A 20,291-nucleotide genomic window follows, 5' to 3' on the forward strand; every position below is an offset into this window, starting at 1 on the left:
GGAAAGACTGCCTGCTCGGCACATACGCTTCCCAGAAAGCTCTCCAGTCACAGTGAATAGATGCCGTGCACATGCGCATGGCATCTATTCACCCGGTGGGGATCGGTCACCAAAACTTTTCCCTACCCACAGGACACCGAGGCCCATGGGTGTGAAAGGCACAGGACAGGCTGCTTTAACAGGGCACCACTAAAAAGGACAAGGCACATTTTGCCCCTTTAAAATCGGGCAGGCCACCCCGTGAGAACACACACACAGACACCATGACTGATTGGACGAGATACCCGTCCCTGCAGTTTTCAAATTAAATATGGATTTTTCTTTATATAATGCCATTCTGAGATGGCATTATATAAAGTAAGCTTTTTATTTTATTATTTAATTAATTTTTTTTAAAACATTTTCATGCTTGCTGAATAGTAAAACAAATGTTAAAGATCTGCAGAGAGCAATGGCTTGCTCTCTACAGTGTGATACTTTGCAAGCTGGGTATTCAAAGGAGAAGATAATCGTGTTATCTTCTCTGTTAACCCTTTGCTGAATAGCGGGAATACTTATGAGAAAATGCTCGTTTGATTGCTGAATATAGCACAGAGAAACCAGACAAATGTGGAGCTGGAATAAATAGACATAACGGTCTCGATTCAATTCAATGTGAATTGAATAGCGCTGGGAAAGAGCTCCCGAAGTTATTCAATTCTGCACGCTGTTCGGTTGGGGAATGCACATTCTCGCGCCTTAAACAGGGTGTTTAGTCACAAAAACAGACATTCTCCGACTAAGCTTCCTAGCGCAATGCTGTTGCCGCCACGCTATGGGCAGAAAACAGCATCGCGCCTGTACTTTTGTCGGATTTCTGCTCGCATCCCAGGAGGGATGCGAGAAGAAATCCTTAGTCATGCTTAGCAGCGCGCTGAATTGAATAGCTCCGGGAGCTCATTCCCGGCTCTATTCAATTCGCGTTGAACTGAATCAAGCCCAATGAAAGTTTACCAACACTTCTGATGTGATGTGGATTGAGAAGCATAAGAGTGGTAAGCTTTACTGTAATCATATATTATTTGCAAACTTCCCACTATTCATTATGTTTGCATTAAAATCAACAGGTCAGAAAAATGTATCTTTAAAAATAGGAATGTGTAAATACAATTGAGTATTATTCAAGGCATTCTATGAAAATGTTTCTATAGTATGAAATTTTAGCTCACTGGAGCTCTGAATCAGTCAGCGGAGATAATTTGCTTAAAGGCACAGCATGACTTTTCTTTAACCAGAGCCTTGTGTGCAATAAATATGACATGTAAACAGGGCTCGGAGTTTTCCAAGTGCTAGTCACGTATGTGTAGTAAAAGCAGACACTGATTTCACATCCTTGGCTTTAATGGTAAAGACCGTTAATTACAGTCGATTGACTTTCTGAACAAATTACACACCAGACACTTTGTACTCCAAACTTTAGATTAACTAGGAATGTGTCAAATGTAATCTTGATGGTGTATTAGAACAATAATTTTTGCTTTCTTATGGTGCATACACACTGTCAGATTTTTCTCCAGATCGGACGATAACGATTTTAAAAATCGTTCATATCTGAAGGAAAATCTGACATGTCTGTCAGATGAACGATGAGCGAGAGAGAAAAAAAAAAAGAAATAGTGGAGAAGTTGGCCAAAGCAACTAATCAGCTTCTGTTTTTTTACAGACTGTGCTACATCAAAGACAATTATGCTCCGATTGGGTTGCTTTGGGCAACATCTCCACCTTAGCTTTCTCTCTCCAAAGTTTGATATGTTTACAGAGAGTATGTTGATCCCACAATACCAGAGCAGGGATCCTCACACAGGTTTAATGCATCTTACAGCATTATTGAAATACATGCCACTTACCAGCATGTTTAAAGTTATAAACACCCACACATGTAGAATGCTCTTAGGAGAATTAAACCCATGTTGGGACCCCGACCCAAGCAATAAGAGGTCGACATACTCACTATACATATAGTGAGTGTCAACCTCCTGTACCCAACCAGTATAAAATTCTAGAAGACATCTATGAAAAATGGCATTCGCTAAGGGGGTCATTCAGACCCGCTCGCGAGCGCAGGACGCTCGCAAGCAGGTCGATGTTGCCCCACTACGCATGCGCACTGCGTAGCGAGCTCTGTCGTGCGCATGCGCGAGACCCGGATAGCGACGGGCTCTCCGTCGCTCCGGGTCTCGCACCAAAGGGGGCGTGCTGTCGATGTTGATTGACAGCACGCCCCCTTTGGTGGGCGTGGCTGCCAGACGGAGGCGTTCCCATGGGAACGCCTACCGTCTGAAGCCGGCCCCACTGACATCACTAGTGATGTCAGTGGGAGTGATTTTGGCTCTGATAGAGCCAAAATCACTCCAGGGCTTGCGGCAGCGAGAACCTACCGCAGGGTCTCCGTCGCAAGCCCGATGGTCTTGACCATCGCGACCATCATCATGGACGCTCGCATAAGCTGTGGATGGTCACTCACAGCTATGCGAGCATCCAGGAGGACGCTCCATTTTCATGAAGGAGGGGCCTGATTCAGAGCGAGCGCTCTGGTCAGAGCGTTCGGCTCTGAATCAGGCCCTAAGATAGATAGATAGATATATATATATATATATATACACACACACCGCTTCTTCTGTGCGATAAGTATTTGTACGTCAGGCCCTAGAGCATTAGTTAGAATGAAAAACCAGGCCTGTTGTGGGAAAAGTGAAACACACGAGGAGCAATAGGGTTTACCCTACATATATTGTGCTTTGGATAACTTTCATAAATACATAAGTAGAGGACCTTATCTGAACTTAGAAATTTGAGATAAGGCATTCACTATGGGGCAAGTATTTTTCATCCGCACAGCAAGTGCCTTTGTTAGTAGGCTGCTAGAAAGACACTGCAGAGAACCTGCCAGAAGTGCTGATAAAACGCTTTGCCAAGTTGAATATAACAAGGTTATAATGTTATATACAAGGCTTAACTAATGCGATGGCATGGGAACCTTTACACAGTTATGAATGTCAGAAGATGCCTTTTCCTATTGGATCAAGGTCTATTTTTAGTGACAGTCACAATGTTTTGTTTGCATACCACCACAGCAGTTTCCCACTAGATATCTGCATCTGCAGGACTGATTCACATAAACAGATCGCCTAAATCTTAAGACACTATCCTGAACTGTAAACCATTTCTGATTATGAAGATTCTTCAAGAATGCTTCCAAAAAGAGTACCATCACTGTTGCCTGCTAACTAGCTTGTCTTAATGATCACACAAACTACGAAAGTGATTCATGACCCACAACATCATCGCCAAAATTAGTCTACATTACAACTGAACCTTTGTAACCAATGAATTGTGGGGTTATACGCTGTTCCAGTTAAACAGACGCAGCAAACCAGAAAAAAAAAAGAAAAAGAATTACCTGTTCCCACAGAGAGCGATAATAAATTAATAACACAGCACTGCATTAAGAAATGGAATGTCTTATTTTAAGATCAAACACATTGTGTGAATATATTAAAAATGGCTCTTCAGTGAGAATTAGAGTGTAGCTACTGTTAGCAGACTGAAACTGGGTAACACACCTATACAATCATCGGGCCAATCACCCGATATCAGCTGATCAGCATTATAATTTTATAGGTGTATATGCAGAAGTGTTAGCTGATAAACGGCTTAAAACGCTCCTGCAAACGGTCGGATCGGGAGGTCGCATCTTATGTGCAGTTTCATATTTAAGATGCCCAACCTCCAGATCCTTTGAAGAACGTGGATACTGACCTAGAAATAGTTCAGTGTGTACAGGAGTCATGCTGATCGGACAAACACTCCATGGATCGAGTGTTTATCTCAATTGTGGCGTGATCTGCATTATGTGAATCCAGCAGCTTTAGAGGCATGGGCCATAAGCGGCCCTCTAGCTGTTGAACTACAAATCCCAGCATGCCTTGCAACAGTTTTAGTATGGCCAAATAGCAAAACTGTGGCAGGGCATGCTGGGATGAGTAGTTCTGCAATAGCTGGGGAGCCGCTTATTGCCCACCTCTAAGTCGCTCGACAATGATGAATGGACAGTAATTCTACTGACCACATGTAGCATTTCCGCTAGGCTATTTTAGTGGGGCACTGCACCCTGCCCAATTTCTAAAGGGCAAAAAGCACCCTGCCCTCTGGTGCGTCGCCTCGCTGAAACAGCCTGCGGGTGCTGTTCCCATCCGCAGGTCGCAGTGTCCCGTGGGTGGGGAAAACTGAGGTGTAGCAGTCACCGCCGGTGAATGGATGCCGGGCACATGCGCCAGGCATCCATTCACATCGATAGCAACGCTTGCGGAAGCCCGGCATGTCCATAAGTACCAAATACGCTCCCAAGAGTGACTGAAAGGGGCGGGGGGGGGGGGGGAGGATGTCTTAAAAACACGCCCCTTTTCATTTGACCACACCCCCTTTTTGGCACACACAGATGTGCACTCGCACTAGTTACAGCGCCGGACCTAGAGTGAACACTACACATGTGTATTTGGAGAGAGGTTGATCTGCAACGCACAGTGACAAGTTTCCTTATCAGATTTGTAGAAATACACCCTGTCATATCTATTGACAAATCATGTGCAGGAGAAAATGTGACACCGTTTAAGAATATTGCCAATTCTTTATATATGCTGAATTTATTTTGAGACAGAGAGAGAGAGTAATAAACACATACACAGGGGTCTAAGTATCAAGCAGTGAAAAGTGTGGAGAAGTTGCCCTTGGCAACCAATCAGCTCCTACCTATTATTTTATAGACTGTACTTGATAAATGCTACTTCAAAGCTGATTGGTTGCTATGGGCAACTTCAACGCTGGTCCACTTCTCCATGCTTTTCACTGCTTGATAGACCCATCTAAGGGCCGTATTCAATTAGCGGAGAAAACTGTAAATAGTTGAAAGTGGAGAAAAAAAAAATAAAGATGCGGTGACAAAAGAAGAATCAATCCAAGATTACCACTATTGTGGAGCCGCCCGGTGGAAGTCTTAGGACTGGTCCTGTGAGCAGCGGTACCTGGCAGTGGCCACTGCTATCAGCAGTCGGAGCTCCGTGTGCAGAAGAGCCGGGGAGGACAATAAACCAGGCGTCAGCTGGTGAGCAGCCGTTCTAAAGGAGCCGTGCTGACAAGCTCCGACCTCAGTCAGATAGTCGGCGGCAAGTAGTTCAAAGCCACCGTGGTGGGTGGTCAATAGAGTCCGTATAATGAATGTGAAACAAAAGGTGGTCTAACGAGTTTCTCAGCCCTTTAAAATCCGGCCGTTTCCTCAGAGGAATCTACATCTACAACTAATTCCCCTACATTGGTAGGAGGTTAGGACATTCTCTGCACTGTGACGGACATATCAGAACGGCATTCCGGACACTGCTCTCTGTTTCCAACGAAATTCAAACCGGGAGCTACAATTTTAAGGTCAGCTTGTATTGTGCACAATACCACCGTTAATAAATTCATTAGTGAAACTTGCACAGCGATCAAAGAGTTCACTAGTTTCACTTCTAATATCCGAGACTACCTTTTCACCTCCACTCATTGGCAGAGGTCTACCAATACAAATATACATCATTTTGAGCTATATTTAATTTCTTTATGTTTATGTTCTCATTGATGTCAGCAGTGTCCAGTACATAATTTATACATTATATGCATTAATATAGACTCACATGTTTGTTATAATTTTATCTACTTTGTTATATATGTTACGGTTTTAATTGATTGTTCAATAGAAATTAATTGATTTTAAACATCATATTGATAAATCCCATTGCGCTTTCATCCATCACTGATACTAAAAATTAATAGAATCACTTATTTATGCCAAATGTCATTTAGCATTAATGAATATCCCTATAGGGTGCGATATCCACTTGCTTACACAATTGAAACCAAATAAAAAGACAGTCCTATGGAGATATTGCTCCAATTAACAAGCTACTAAAATTATATTCCCATGTACAAAAAAAATAAATAAATAAATAATAAATTATATATTACAAGTTAGCAGAGCTCAGAAGAACAAACAGTAGGAAGACCATGCAAGAGCATAATGTGGCATTTTATGTAAAAATTTCAAATAAAATCATGTGACATTAATATGAAGTATTCTGAAATTAAAATGAAAACTTATAAACAGATGTTAGCATGTGGACAAATAACAAGCCACCTGTGGCAAGGCATGATGGGATATGTAGCTCCACAGCAGCTGGAGGGCCGCATGCTGAATAATCCTCATGCAAGGTGCTTTGCTCTCTCTACTCAGGAATGCAGATTTACAAGCCTAACTTTCTGTGCTACATACGAATTGGGTTATACTTTATTAACTTCCCTGTTCTTGGTGGTCAATAGATTGCAGTAATATATATATATATATATATATATATATATATATATATACATACACACACACACACATATATATAGAGAGATAGAGAGATAGTCAGTTGCATAAATATTGGGACATTGACAGAATTTTCATATTTTGGCCTCTATTCACCACCACCTTGGCTTTGAGATAAAACAAACAAGATGTGCTTTAACTGCAGACTTTCAGATTTAATTTGAGGGTAATTACATCCAAATCAGGTGAACGGTGTAGGAATTACAACGGTTTCTATATGTGCCTCCCACTTTTTAAGGGGAGTAATGGGACAAACTAAACAATCCTAAATCTAACTTTCACTTTTTAATACTTTGTTGCAAATCCTTTGCAGGCAATAACAGCCTGAAGTCTGGAACGCATAGACATCACCAGACGCTGGGTTTCATCCCTGGTGATGCTCTGCCAGGCCTCTACTGCAAATGTCTTCAGTTCCTGCTTGTTCTTGGGGTATTTTCCCTTCAGTTTTGTCTTCATCAAGTGAAATGCATGCTCAATCGGATTCAGGTCAGGGGATTGACTTGGCCATTGCATAACATTCTACTTTCTAGCCTTAAAAAACTCTTTGGTTGCTTTTGCAGTATGCTTCGTGTCATTGTCCATCTGCACTATGAAGTGCCGTCCAATGAGTTCTGAAGCATTTGACTGAATATGAGCATATAATATTGCCCGAAACACTTCAGAATTCATTCTGCTGCTTTTGTGAGCATTCACATCATCAATAAATACAAGGGAACCAGTTCCATTGGCAGCCATACATGCCCACGCCATGACACTACCACCACCATGCTTCACTGATGAGGTGTTATGTTTTGATCATGAGCAGTTCCTTTCCTTCTCCATACTCTTCTCTTCCCATCACTCTGGTACAAGTTGATCTTTGTCTCATCTGTCCATATGATGTTGTTCCAGAACTGTAATGGCTTTTTTAGATGTTGTTTGGCAAACTCTAATCTGGTCTTCCTGTTTTTGTGGCTCACCAATGGTTTACATCTTGTGGTGAACCCTCTATATTCACTCTTGTGAAGTCTTCTCTTGATTGTTGACTTTGACACATATACACCTACCTCCTGGAGAGACTGTTCTGGATTTGGCCAACTGTTAAGGGGTTTTTCTTGCTCTCCGATGCAATCTTTCTTTCTTTTTAAGAATGCTCCAAACAGTTCATTTGGCCACACCTAATGTTTTTGCTATCTCTCTGACGGCTTTGTTTTGATTTTTCAGCCTAATGATGGCTTGCTTCACTGATCGTGACAGCTCTTTGGATCTCATATTGACTGAAAGTCTGCAGTTAAAGCACATCTTTATTATTGTGGTGGTGAATAGAGGCCAAAATATGAAAATTGTGTCATTGTCCCAATATTTATGCACTTGACTGTATGTAAATATATATTTATTAGACACACACACTCCAAGGTGTGTTACTGATAGCAACACACTACACCGCACTCCAGGACTATAAAAAAAAAAAAAAAGCACATTTTTTGATCGACTTTACAAGGTGTACGATAGACCCCAAAACGTCGCTCATTAAATGAGAATTTTTTTTCCCCCAAGTCCCACAGTGCGGTGCAGTGTGTTGCTATTAGTAACACACCTTGGATATACTTGTCAAGGACCAGTTCACTATAGCTAGCTATAACAATTATATTATAGCAGGATGTTTATTGGCATCTATTATACTGATTAATACCATTTTCAGATATACGACCCGGGAATTACCCTGCTCCCAGGTCGACCCTTTTCAAACATAAGCAGGGTTGTTCAGTGTTATACAGGTTTTTTTTTTTTTTCATTTTACTGGCCCACAATAATGAGGTTATGCAATAAATATAAATAAAAGGCGAGATATTTGTCACTCCACAAACATTTTTATTTTATTAAAAAGAAATGTCAAAGTCCTCACTGGCACTGTTCTCACCACTGGCAATGTTCTGCTGCGCACACAGTCCCCACTGGCACTGTTCCCCTTTGCATGTGGCCTCTCACACACTCTTGCTGCCGCAGATGATGTCATCAGCATGCATCAGCCAGCCGTGGCTGGACAATGAGAAGCTCCTGGGTGCAGCCCGGGAGTAAAATCCAGGGTTGCACCAGACTTGACCAGGGTTGTCTACCCGGGACCTACATCCCGAGAAAAACCCTGGTCAATTGCAGGGGCGGCGACCCGGGAACGTGGTTGGTGAATTTCAGACATACGTGGGATCCGGCTAGTTTGGCCGAGCATTCTCTGTAGGTCTTAAAGGGGTATTAGTAAGTTCAAGCACCCTGAAAAGCCAATAGTAAGGGCTATTTCACACACAGCGATTTTGACCGGCCAGGCAAAAAAAAAAGTTTTTTTGCCATGTACTAATTTTAGTGAACTATGTAAATAGATGGGTCCTTTCAGATGGCACAGACACAGCACGGTCGCAGTGTTACAGCCGGGAATACCCACTGACAAGGACGGCTGCCGTGCAGTGTCATCACTGCAAGTCAGTGAAGTACATGTTGCAATGTTTTGTTTTCACACACCGGGTTTTCTGAGCTTGTACCCGCCCACAACTCCATCTTTTCCAAGTATTGTGGTACCTGAGTGTCAACATGAGTGACAACTGTGACATAGATAATGAGCGGCTGATGATATCATTAGCAGAAGCAAGACCAGCTTAATGGGACAAAACACAAAGATATTTATAAAAGATAGAAATGCCACTCGAAAGGCGTAGCAAGAGGTTTCAATGTGTTGGGGACAAAGATAAAAGATATATAAGGTTAGTACTTTATTTGCAGTACGGTTTTCAATTATTGTGTATAAACTAGTATTACCTTTGAATAAAGCTGCTGCACATGCCTATGACATTAAGAAAACAAACCACAACATTAAAAACGTCTCAAAGACGTTGCATGTGAAAGGCACAGATTGCCACCAAAAAAAAAAAAGCCGGCATTGGGCGCTTTTTTTGCCAGAAGGTCAAAACCTGTGTGTGTGAAATAGCCCTAAGGATACAGGTTGAATGCTTGGGACAAGGGTATTTTGGATATAGGAATATTCCGTATTTTGGAATATGTGCATACCATATTGAAATGTCTTAAGTATAGAGCCCAAATCTAAACACAGCAACATAAGTCAAAAGTGTAAATATGTCAAAGACTACCTGTTTGGTGGGGAGAAATAATATGCATGAGAATACATCACTGAGGCATGACATCTGTGTAGGTGACAGGTACACATACTGCTGTGGTTTCTTGTTTTGGCTGCATTCATTTGTTTTAATGCAAAGGAAATCTGCCGTCTTACTGAACAAGTCCAGACATGCCAAAACTCACTAGTTCCAGGTGATTTGTAAAATGAGGACATAATATAAATGTCATAATTGCTGCAATGAACATCACACAGTTAGCACCTCAGCAATCTCAGGGTTTAGCCAATCTAAAGGGCCCCATACATCTGCGATTGATTGCCACGGTCCCGCGATGCTGCAACCCAGGATCGCAGAAATCCAACATGTTGGATTTTCCCGATCAAAAAATGATTGCGATTGTCTAATTGGGGACATTTAACATGTCAAAATTCAGTGATCCGGCGACGGATCGCTGAACATCGATGGTGGGCGGTCAGGAAACGCCGACATTTCCCATCGCATCGCTACAATCAGTCACAGATGTATGGCCAGCTTTACATAGACCCCAGGCCGAGAGAGGAGAGAAGAGAAGAGAAGAAAAAAAAAAAAACCCACACTAGTTTTCAGATAACAGATTTAAAAAAAAATAAAAAAATACAAATTTAGATTTCTTCTAGGAATAATTTTCTTCACCGCACAAATTTGCAACTGCTTGTAAAGTTAATCAACAAAGTATCCCCAAATGGAATTAGGAACATCAGATGACAACTTCCCATGCTAATAAACACACAGACACATGAGAAACTGGGATCTTGGAATGGACCCCACTGCTTGACACACAAATGACAGACTGGCTCAAATTTAAAAGGGAGAAAGAAATAACCATGGTTCAAATTAGTAAATAACATTTCAGAGGCCGCAGTCAGTGGTGCAGTGTTCACCACAGCTCAAATTAGATAAAGTAAATTTGTTTGCTGCTGAAAAGGGAGCAAGAACTTTGTTGTTTCTATGGCAACCAGCAAAGTGGAAAAATAAAAAACCTGTCTACAAAGCTTTGTACTTTGATAAAAATATCTAGTGGTTTAGGTTGCAAAAAAATTGTCCTACTTCTAAAAAAAAAAAAAAAAAAAAAAAATGGATCCATAGTTTTATATTATGTTTTACTCCAATAGGCAAAAAAGCCGAGAGGGGGAACATCTCTGGGGACCTGGGAGTCCTAACTATGCCCCCAACCTGGTACTGTGCTGTCCCTAAGTAGCTTCTGCAGAGGGCACCCAAAAGGGCAGTCTAGTTCTAACACAGGGATGGGGCACCTCAGTCAGGCCGTATAAGGCCCCCGGAATCATTTGGTCTGGCCCTCAGAGCTTTTTTTCTGCCAGCCTTATCTGGATAGTAGGGTGCCTAGGATGGCACCTTTCAGACAGAACCTATGCAGCAGTGCTGCCTGGAGCGTCCTTAGGATGCTTCAGACGGTCACACCGCTGTCCTGAGGATGCTCCAGGCATTGCTGTAATCACTGGCGATTGTGGCCTCGTCCCTGTGTGACATCACATGGAGGGGGCATGGCCTGCACCGGTCCCGCAAATAAATGTTACATATATCAAAATGGCCCTCAGCAGAAAAAAGGGTCCCCATCCCTGTTCTAACACCAGGGTAATTTCTGTATCGTAATCAGAGCTTACTTTGGAAAGACATATGGCCATTACCGCAGCTAATTAGCTCGCCTGGGGCTGTCCAATTAGCCCCATAGTCGGCCTGAGGGCGGCACTTACCGGGTGGGGGGGGTTTTCGGGACCTGATGTGTGCCGTTTTTTCGCCCAAACACATAGGGCTGCGAGCTTATCGTGGCTCCTATGTGTTAACGGGCGAACTATCCTATTAATTTGCCCGAATAGGATAGGGAGAAAAAGATGTTGGCGAAAAATCCCCGTTTTTCGCCGATCGCGGGGATCAATTAGCGCCCGAACAGAGGCGGCTAATTGGATATGGCCCTTAATCAGAATAATATAATATTTTTCCTTATGGCATGAATAACATGGTTTAGGGTCAGCAAAATTGTTTGCGCTTCAGATACTTCTGGCAACTTCCTTTGCCGCTGTATGTCTTTCAGTATCCACTGCAATAACTCTTAAATGAACTAGCACAAAACACATTTAATTTTGTTATAAACTGCTTTTGTCCAAGTTAGCACTACTGAATAAAAAAAAAAAAAAAATCTGCTTGAGAAACATTCAAAATGTAGCAAAAACCATTATTAAAAAAAAAAAAAAAAGGTATTTTTGTTACCTACATCCCTTCCAACTGTCCAAGTAGTGAAAACCGACTTTTCCCATGGGTGGGAAAAGTGAAGTAAATAGATGCGGAATAAACATGCACGCACATAGAGGTCCTGCCCGCACCTCAGCACTCTGCCCAGTCCCCAGTCTGGCGTGAACACTAAGGGCCATCTTCAATTGCCGGTGAAAAGTACTGGACCCAGTCATCTCCGTTTTTGGCTCTGGAAAAGTATAGTGCTCGTCACCGCGATTTGCCCTATTCAATTGCAAAGGACGCGAGAACGCGTCCCGTTGAAACTGAAATCGCCGAAAAGTCCTATCAGATTTGGGGAAATCACCCTGCCACCCACCAAAAGATGCACTGACATGGGGGATCACTATGGATACCCCTGAATATCCCTGCTGGAGGTATTTGGGGTGCTTAAATGCTTTCAATTGGTGCTATTTTGTGTCTTTGCACAAGTGATTTAGAATAGCATTTAGCATTTTTTTGGGGGGACAAAATAAGTAGTCCCAGCAAATTTGGGGTACCTGAAAATGGGTTCAAGCATGTTTAAATATCGCTAAAATGCATTTTTTTTAAAAACTTAAAAAAAAATTAAAAAAAATGCATCTTCAGCATGTACCTGCATTCAAGAAAAAAAAAACCCTGGATTCAATTCCGCAAGTTTTTAAGTTTGTCCCCCAAGTTTGGTATTTTCACCCCCAAAACAAAAGTACTTTTTTGGGGTGTTCTAAAGTATTTTTAAAACAACTTTTCTTGCACAGTTTACCTTTGGGGGGCTTTCCCAAAGCTGCAGGAGTGTTCCCACAACTTTGCACCCCAAACCCGCAATTCTGCACTTTTTTCCACCTCCATTCACAGGCGAATCGTGTCCGCTGGTTACAAGGCGCAGACTTTTCGCACCGGCGAAAAGTCTTTGCAATTGAATACGGGGAAAAGTTCACGCCTGGCGAATTGACGTCACAGGCGAGAACTTTTTGCCCTTAGTGTATTTGCCCATTACTGCCACACCCACTGCTAACAGCTGCAGTATACAGCCCTGCAATGTCCATAGTCACATATTAGCAACAGAATGGGTCATACTGAAGAGCTCAGAGATTTTCAACTTAGCACTGCTATAGGATGACGCTTTTCCAACAAGTCAGTCCATCAAATTTCTGCCCTGCTAGATCTGCCCCAGTCAGCTGTAATGGCTGTTATTGTGAAGTGAAAATGTCTAGGAGCAATAGCAGCTTAGCTGCAAAGCAGCAGACCACTCAAACTCACAAAATGGGAGCGCCGAGCACTAAAGCACATAGAAATCATCTGTCCTTTGTTACGACAAACACTACCAAGTTTCAAACTTCCTCTGTAAGCAACACAAGCAATGGTAATTGAGTGTGTGTTTCTATGAACAAGCAGCCAGACACAAACCTCATACCATTATGCGCAATGCCAAACGCCAGCTGGAGTGGTATAAAGAACGGGTGTGATATGTATTACCGCCGTGCGCATGGCCGGCGGTTCAATATCCGACAGCGGCTGCCCGACAAAGGAGGAAGTCCCGATCGTCCTAAAAGGTAAGTATCAACTAACCAAACCCCCCCCCCCCAACCCTCCTTAGGGGTGCCTAACCCTAACCTCCCCCCCTGTGCCTACACCTAACCCCCCCTTCCCCGCTGCCTAACCCTAACCTCCCCCCGGGGGTGCCTAACCCTAAGCCTCCCTCCCCCTAGCCTAACCCTACCCTCCTGGGGGGTGCCTAACTCCAAGTCCCCCCGGAAGCCCTAAACCTAACCCTCCCCCCCGCGGCTGTCCGCTGCGGCGCCCGGTATATCCGCTCGATCGGATTGCCGGGCGTCGGTCTCCAGACGTCAGGCAAATTACAGTCGTCTACATTTAGACGCCTGTCATTCGTCCCTAGTCGGGATAAAGCAGTCTGGAAGCCGGCGGTCGGCATTCAGACCGTCGGGTTCCAGACTACATCCCTAAAGAACACCGCCTTTGGAGTCTGCAGCAGCAATGGAAATGCTTAAGCTGTATACACATGGTACGATCTGTACCAACGAAATGATAGATATTGCTGGCCATACACTAGCACGATTTCGGGCCGATTGCCCGATTTTTGCCGCGTCATAAGATGTATCGTATATAAATCGTGCATTTTTTAAAGGAGGATATGATATAATATGCGCTCCCGCAGGTCCTAAAACGTATTGTATAATCAGATGTGCAGCCCATATAATCTGTCGTATTTGTATGCTGATCGTGCCGTGTTTTTCACCATGCGATGCATCGTGCGTCCGACCACTGCCATTTCAGTGACATTTTGAAGAATGATCAGTTTTTCAGCAGGCACGCGATCGATTATAACGTGAGATCGTATGTACATCGTGTGTCCAAAATGCGTTTGGGACTGCCAGGGAGTTCAAGGGAAATCGTAAGATGAATCTTATCTTATGCTGGTCATACTAGTCAGTGTATGGCCAGCATATCTTTCAGTGAAGTCATCCTGCCACATATAAAGTTGACCAGATCGTGCAAGTTGGCCTGTATGTACGGACGATCATAGATATCGTTTTAAAGTTCAAGCGGGAACGCGCATTGTTCGTCGTTCACTACATAAAAATGAACAATATATCGTTGAACAATATCGTTATCATTCATAGATATCGTGCCGTGTGTATGCAGCTTAACTCTGAAGTGATGAATCATGCTCCAACATCTGGGCCAAAATATTGTTTGTCAAGGTTGGTATAGACCATGTAGTATATATTGATATTTGTTGAATGTTAAAACACTATTTACTCAGAGAGTCATCCACAAGTTATTATGGTGTGTCTCGGATACCTAGTCACTAAATAAGCGACTCTGTTGCCAATCTATTTTTACCCATTTGTCTATTTACATATCACCCCTTAAAAATAACAAAGCCTTTACATGCGGACTTTTTTTTTTTGCTCTTAATATATAGCACACCTTCCACTTTGAGAAATTTTTCTAGAGAATCTAATGCTGGGTACACACTGGCAGATATATTGGCCGATCAATTGATCGGCCAGTATATTGTGTACCCGTCGGCCAATGTGTACCAGCGATATGTCCGTGAATGATGTCATTCACAAACATATCGTGTTGGCTGTGCTGCACAGCCAATGCCCAATATATCTGCAGATATATTGTGGCATCATGCTGTGTGTACGGTCGGTCAGCCGACTGCCCGTACACTTGCAGGAGAGGCCGCGAGGAGGGTGGCACAATGCGACCCGCGGCCAGATGATGGTTGTTCAGCATGTATGAACAACCATCATCTGCAGATATATCTACAGATCAGGCGAACTGCAGATATATCTTTTAGGTGTGTACCCAGCTTTAGAGTCACCGGTAGCTGAAATGCATACAAGTCGGTATAACAACCACAGTTACCATTTGATAAATAGCATTTTAAAGATGTTTTATTTCAGTAAAATTGGAATCACAAAATAAAAATGCTTTGTACAGTTACGTCAAGTAAAGAACAGAGATATAATGAATCCAGACATTGGCTGGAACAAGCAAAAAACTGCAGACAGAACAAAATCAATGACATCATTAATTCATTATTAAAAAGTAAAAAAAATTTAGACGGATAACAGTCATTATTGCAGAAAAGGTTTGAAAAAGGAAGATTTACCAGTAATGCACAAATATGAGTAACTGTTGTTCAATAATTAGGCCTACAAACCAGTAACTTACAAATAGACCAAATCTAGGAATTTTCATTTGAAAATCTTTTTACAGAACGTTTTAAACACAAACAGAATGATCTGATGGGCTTGATAAAGTCAGCATGCCCAGTCCAAAGACTGCTTAATGACAATCCTCTGCACTACCCACATTCATAGTGACAATGGTTTTAAGCACTGGGTAACCAAAATTGGATGATCATATCTTGAATTAAGACTTTTCTATCTGTCTGTTAAAATCTTTTATGTGCAATAGATTTATGCTTAAGAGCAAGTAAACAAAGTAGTTAAAACTAAATGACTGAGATCAAGAGAAGAACCACAACAAACACACATCCACCTCTAGTCAAAGATAGACATGGGTGCCTATTTATCAAATAATATTTGCAGGATATATCCCGCACACATGTTTTTGCAAAGTACCAATAAATATTAATGATCCACTGGATATACCATGGCGGGACCACAACAGATATTTCCAATATCTGCCGTGGTCCCTCCATATCCAAACAGCAGAAGCAGCCCCAATAGGTTTCTATGATGCTTGTTCATCAGTGTTCTGATGTCCAACTTGAGTTGGCACTTCAGCGCAAACCCTTAAAATAGTCACTGAAGATCATTTTCCTTCTTGTGATGGCCACTGATATAACAAATTACACAAGAAAATACAACAAAGTGACAGTATGCCATCTTAAAATACACAATATTAAATTAACAAAGTTAAGACGATATTTTGTTCCGATCTGACAAAACACTATATTGTCCTATATATCATAATGTGTACCCAGGTAGCTGCATTTCATTGCTGCAGCCTTTTTGAAGAATCTACTTGCTCTGTTTCTTGATTTTACCAAATATAAATGAACAGGAAAGCCTGAAAGAGCTCTAAAATACTAGTAAACTCGCCAGTGGGTATAAGGACTGAAGCTTATACTACATGAATGAAAATGAAACTTTGACTGTAAGCAACTCTCTGAACACAAAGTAAATGAAGATATGAGGTAACTTAACACTACCAAAGCCCTGTGTATCCTGTAGTCAATTATATAACACAAATGGTAAAAAAATATAATGGAGCACTGACTAACAACTTTCTTACTGACTATGGAGACGTCAGTTTTGTTACATTGTGCAAGCTTTAGTCAGGCCTCTACAATATATTCCATTGAAGGTGTAATCTGAGATCACTTCTTATCATTACAATATCATCACTGTCTATTAGTCACATCTGTAAAACAACTCACTGCACAGTCATGCAACCCCAAGAGATGCTCCTTTCATTTACGGTAGTTAAGCAGCTCTCTTCTACCTCCCCCCAAGGAAGAAACGGATGCACATGAGGCGAGGAATGATGCAGATTAGCTTACTATCATACACAGTTCTTTAAAGGTCATAATAGAAAGAGAGTATGCAGTATTCACAGACAACTCCACGAATATCAACCCTGAACATATACAGCACACACGGACATGCCAACACATGACAGTCACCCCAAAGAGTTCAGTACAAGACACAGATTCAACACTCCATTGCTAATGTCATTTGTGTAGCTTTGCGGATTTGTTTTTTTCGTGTAATGTGCCTCCCATGTCAGTATATTGTCCAGTTTGTTTCCTGGTCATGTTAAACATAAAAAAAATAGATAAATAACACCAAGAAAAGCAAGAATGGGAAACTTGCAAATATCCAACATGCAGTTTTATAGCATAGGCAGAATGATATGACTATTCGTATCTTTCACACAAGAAAGGCAAGATATATCTAATATATGTGCTATATTAAGTTTTACTTTGCATACAGAGAGGCAAACAGCATATTAACAGTAAACAATAACAGAAGCTGCTTGTGAGGACTTTAGTGTGAGATATTACCCACATGCATGTACACATATATTTTCCATAAATGTGCATAACAACAACCTATGCACAATACATTGGAGGGGTTCTACACACCTTATACACTTGTCCATAGGTGCCATTGCCTACCACTTCCACCAGCTCAAATATACCAGCTGGATCCTGAAGAGAAAATAAAAAAAAAAAAGAAAACAGTATAAGCATTATTTATAGACAGTCTTTCTCAGGAAGGTGGGGAAGGGGATATGTGGGGTGAGGGGTTGGGTGCAGCTGTTGCTCCCTAATTTTTTCTCCACTTGAGGCACATGCCAATACATGCAGACAAAGGAAGCCAGTGAGACTCTCCCTTGTACCCTGCACACATAGCCCATGGCCCTGCAAACATATTGGGAAAATTAAAAGACACACTGAAGCCTTTTTTTTTTTTTTTTTAATGTGGGGGGTGCAGATGACACAAACAACAAGGGGATGAGGTGAGACAAGAAAGCTGCCCCCCATCGGCCTCTTGCAGTTGCAGCACACAGGCTGGACTAGAGGGGCCCTGCCCTGCTTGCATTATAAGGGTGGGGGGGCGGCTGATGCATCAATCTCTTGTCTGATTATTGAACAAATCCAATTGACTACGGGCAGCAAGTATCCGGGTACAGAGCCCGGCCTGGACCCGGCTCAGATCTCCTTTGTGTAGAAAGCACACACACCCAGGGAGGGCTGACAGTGCTGCCAACCCTGCCCTATACTCACCCGCAAGGAGGAGAGGTCTATGTCCACCAGGCTTTTGGCAGGCGAGTCGTTGGCCATGGTCGCCCCCTCTCTTCGTTAGTGTCCCCGGCAGTCTGCGACCCCCTCCTCTCCGCCCAGGATCCAGACACAGCAGGGCGAGCTCCCCCCCTCCCTCACGTTCTGCTCATTGGGGTGCAGCGGACCCTGCTTTCCGGTCTCCCCCGATGTGGTCTCCCGCTCTCCCCGCCGTCGCTGGTATGGAGTGGCTGCAGGATGGCGATTCACACCATGTTGAGGTGGCAGCAGCTCCCTGCACAGTGATCCGGGCTCTCTCTTCCCTCCCCTCCCCTCCCTCTTTTCTTCCTTTCTTCCTCCCCTCGGACATACAGACATGCAAAGAGAGGAGACGGAGGGGGTGGGGAGGAGAAAATCCTCAGCCAGCACAGCAGCTACTGGAGCCGGGTGCACCAATCCGGGCGCCCGGAGATCACCTCTACTCCTCCCCTTGTACCCACCCATTATTACCCGACCCGAGTCCTCTCTTTGCTTACACCGTGTGACTGTGGGGCATGGGTTCTTGTGCGTTGTTACTGCCAGTGTTATTATGCCCAGTACACTCCGATGAGCAACTGCTATGTGCCAGCAACGCATCCTCTCATTCATCTTTATTCTGGGAATCCAATTTATAACTAGGAGCTTTTGTCTAACACGATATTTTGAAAATATTGATTTAGCTAGCCTAGTACTGTATACCGCCTATATGTGTGCTCTTCTCTATCATACTAATGCAATTCATTACAACTATTACTGGTTTTATATGTTGGGTTTTTAGATGACACTATAGTCATACATAAGAATGACTAGATAATCAGGGACAAAGGGCCTGATTCAGAGCCGGACGCAATTAGCGCTCGCTCGTCCAGAAAATAGGGGTGGCTATTCAAATCAACCGTTCGCTCTTTGCGTTCTGTTCACGCCTCTAGGTCTGAACGAGCGAACAAAACTTGCGGTCGTTTTTTGAAAAAATACACCCCCTGGCCGCTCGCATCATACGTCATGTCCGCTATTTATTAGATTAATCGAGTACATCGACCAGGGTATGAACTGCTCGCTATTCTTGGGGTTGGTTTTTGCTACCAAAATTTTGCGAGCAGTTCTGGCTATAAAATAACCCAGTGACGTGGTCAATGACGCTGCTCTTTTATTTATGTACACCCATAAAGCGCCGATTTTGACCTTTAAGCACGCCTGCGTTCGGATCTCCACTCCCCGTTTTCAAGCACCTTCCCCCGTTACCACCCACATACGCCTACTCCTGTCACTCAAATTATCAGGCATTCGCTATTTTGCGAGCACATGAATTTCGACCGCACTGACTGGTTCGCACATGCGTATAACTATCCGTACGCATGCGCAGTTGGGCAAACATCGCTCGGAGCGAACGAGCAGCCGCTTACGTGCGGCTCTGAATCCAAAGTTAATGCTTTTATATAGTTTTAGCAGAAAACCAGTGTTTCTCTTTCACTTGAGGTTATATAATTATTATGTATAACACTGATCATATTTCACAGCTATGTACATTGGGCCTGATTCAGACCCGGTAGCAAGCGCTGTGCGCTCGCAACCGTGCCGATGGTGGGCCAATGCGCATGCGCGAGACCCGGATAGTGCCGACAATCCGTCGCTACGGGTCTCGCAACAAAGGGGGCGAGCTGTTGATGTTGAGTGATAGCTCGCCCCCTTTGGTGGGTAGGCCGGGGGAGTGGCTGCCCAAACGGAGGCGTTCCCATGTGAACGCCTCCGTTTGGGGGCGGCCCCACTGACATCACAAGTGATGTCAGTGGGAGAGATTTCGGCTCTGTTAGAGACGAAATCTCTCTGGGGCTTGCGGCCACGAGACCCTACCACAAGGGTCTCGTCGCAAGCCCGATGGTCTTGACCATCGCGACAATCTTCCTGGCCGCTCACTATAGCTGTGGGTGGTCACCCACAGCTATGCGAGCGGCCAGGAGGCCGTTCTAAAAAAAAAAAAGATCGGCTCTGAATCAGGGCCATAGCACAGTGTATGTTATCAGATACCTCAGTCCCCCGTATGGGCAGCAATGCTAACCATTGTGCTACCACATATATGCGGCCAGAGGGCCTGATTTAGATGTGGATTCAGATGTGTGTGAATATTGGCATCTGAAGGAAATAGACGCCTCCT

The 20,291-nt window shown here is 43.3% G+C and overlaps 1 protein-coding gene across 5 annotated transcripts in view; it reads right to left on the reverse strand.

The window, feature by feature from the left end:
• The window catches only part of MAP4K4 (mitogen-activated protein kinase kinase kinase kinase 4), a 183,088-nt gene extending 164,547 nt beyond the window's left edge, over positions 1-18,541 (reverse strand). For 3 of the 5 annotated variants that reach the window (XM_088454179.1, XM_088454176.1, XM_088454175.1), the window contains exons 1-2: positions 18,107-18,540; positions 17,462-17,527 (exon numbers count right to left, since the gene is read on the reverse strand). In XM_088454179.1, the coding sequence (XP_088310305.1) occupies positions 17,462-17,527; positions 18,107-18,163 (123 nt within the window). In that variant the 5' untranslated portion in view covers positions 18,164-18,540. Of the gene's footprint in view, positions 1-17,461; positions 17,528-18,106 lie in introns of all 5 variants that reach the window. The other 2 variants (XM_088454177.1, XM_088454178.1) reach the window with 2 other exon arrangements.
• Positions 18,542-20,291: the final 1,750 nt, after the last annotated feature.

The sequence above is a fragment of the Taudactylus pleione genome, unplaced genomic scaffold (assembly GCF_031769625.1).
Source record: "Taudactylus pleione unplaced genomic scaffold, aTauple2 ptg000609l, whole genome shotgun sequence".
In the NCBI taxonomy this organism is placed as follows: domain Eukaryota; kingdom Metazoa; phylum Chordata; class Amphibia; order Anura; family Myobatrachidae; genus Taudactylus; species Taudactylus pleione.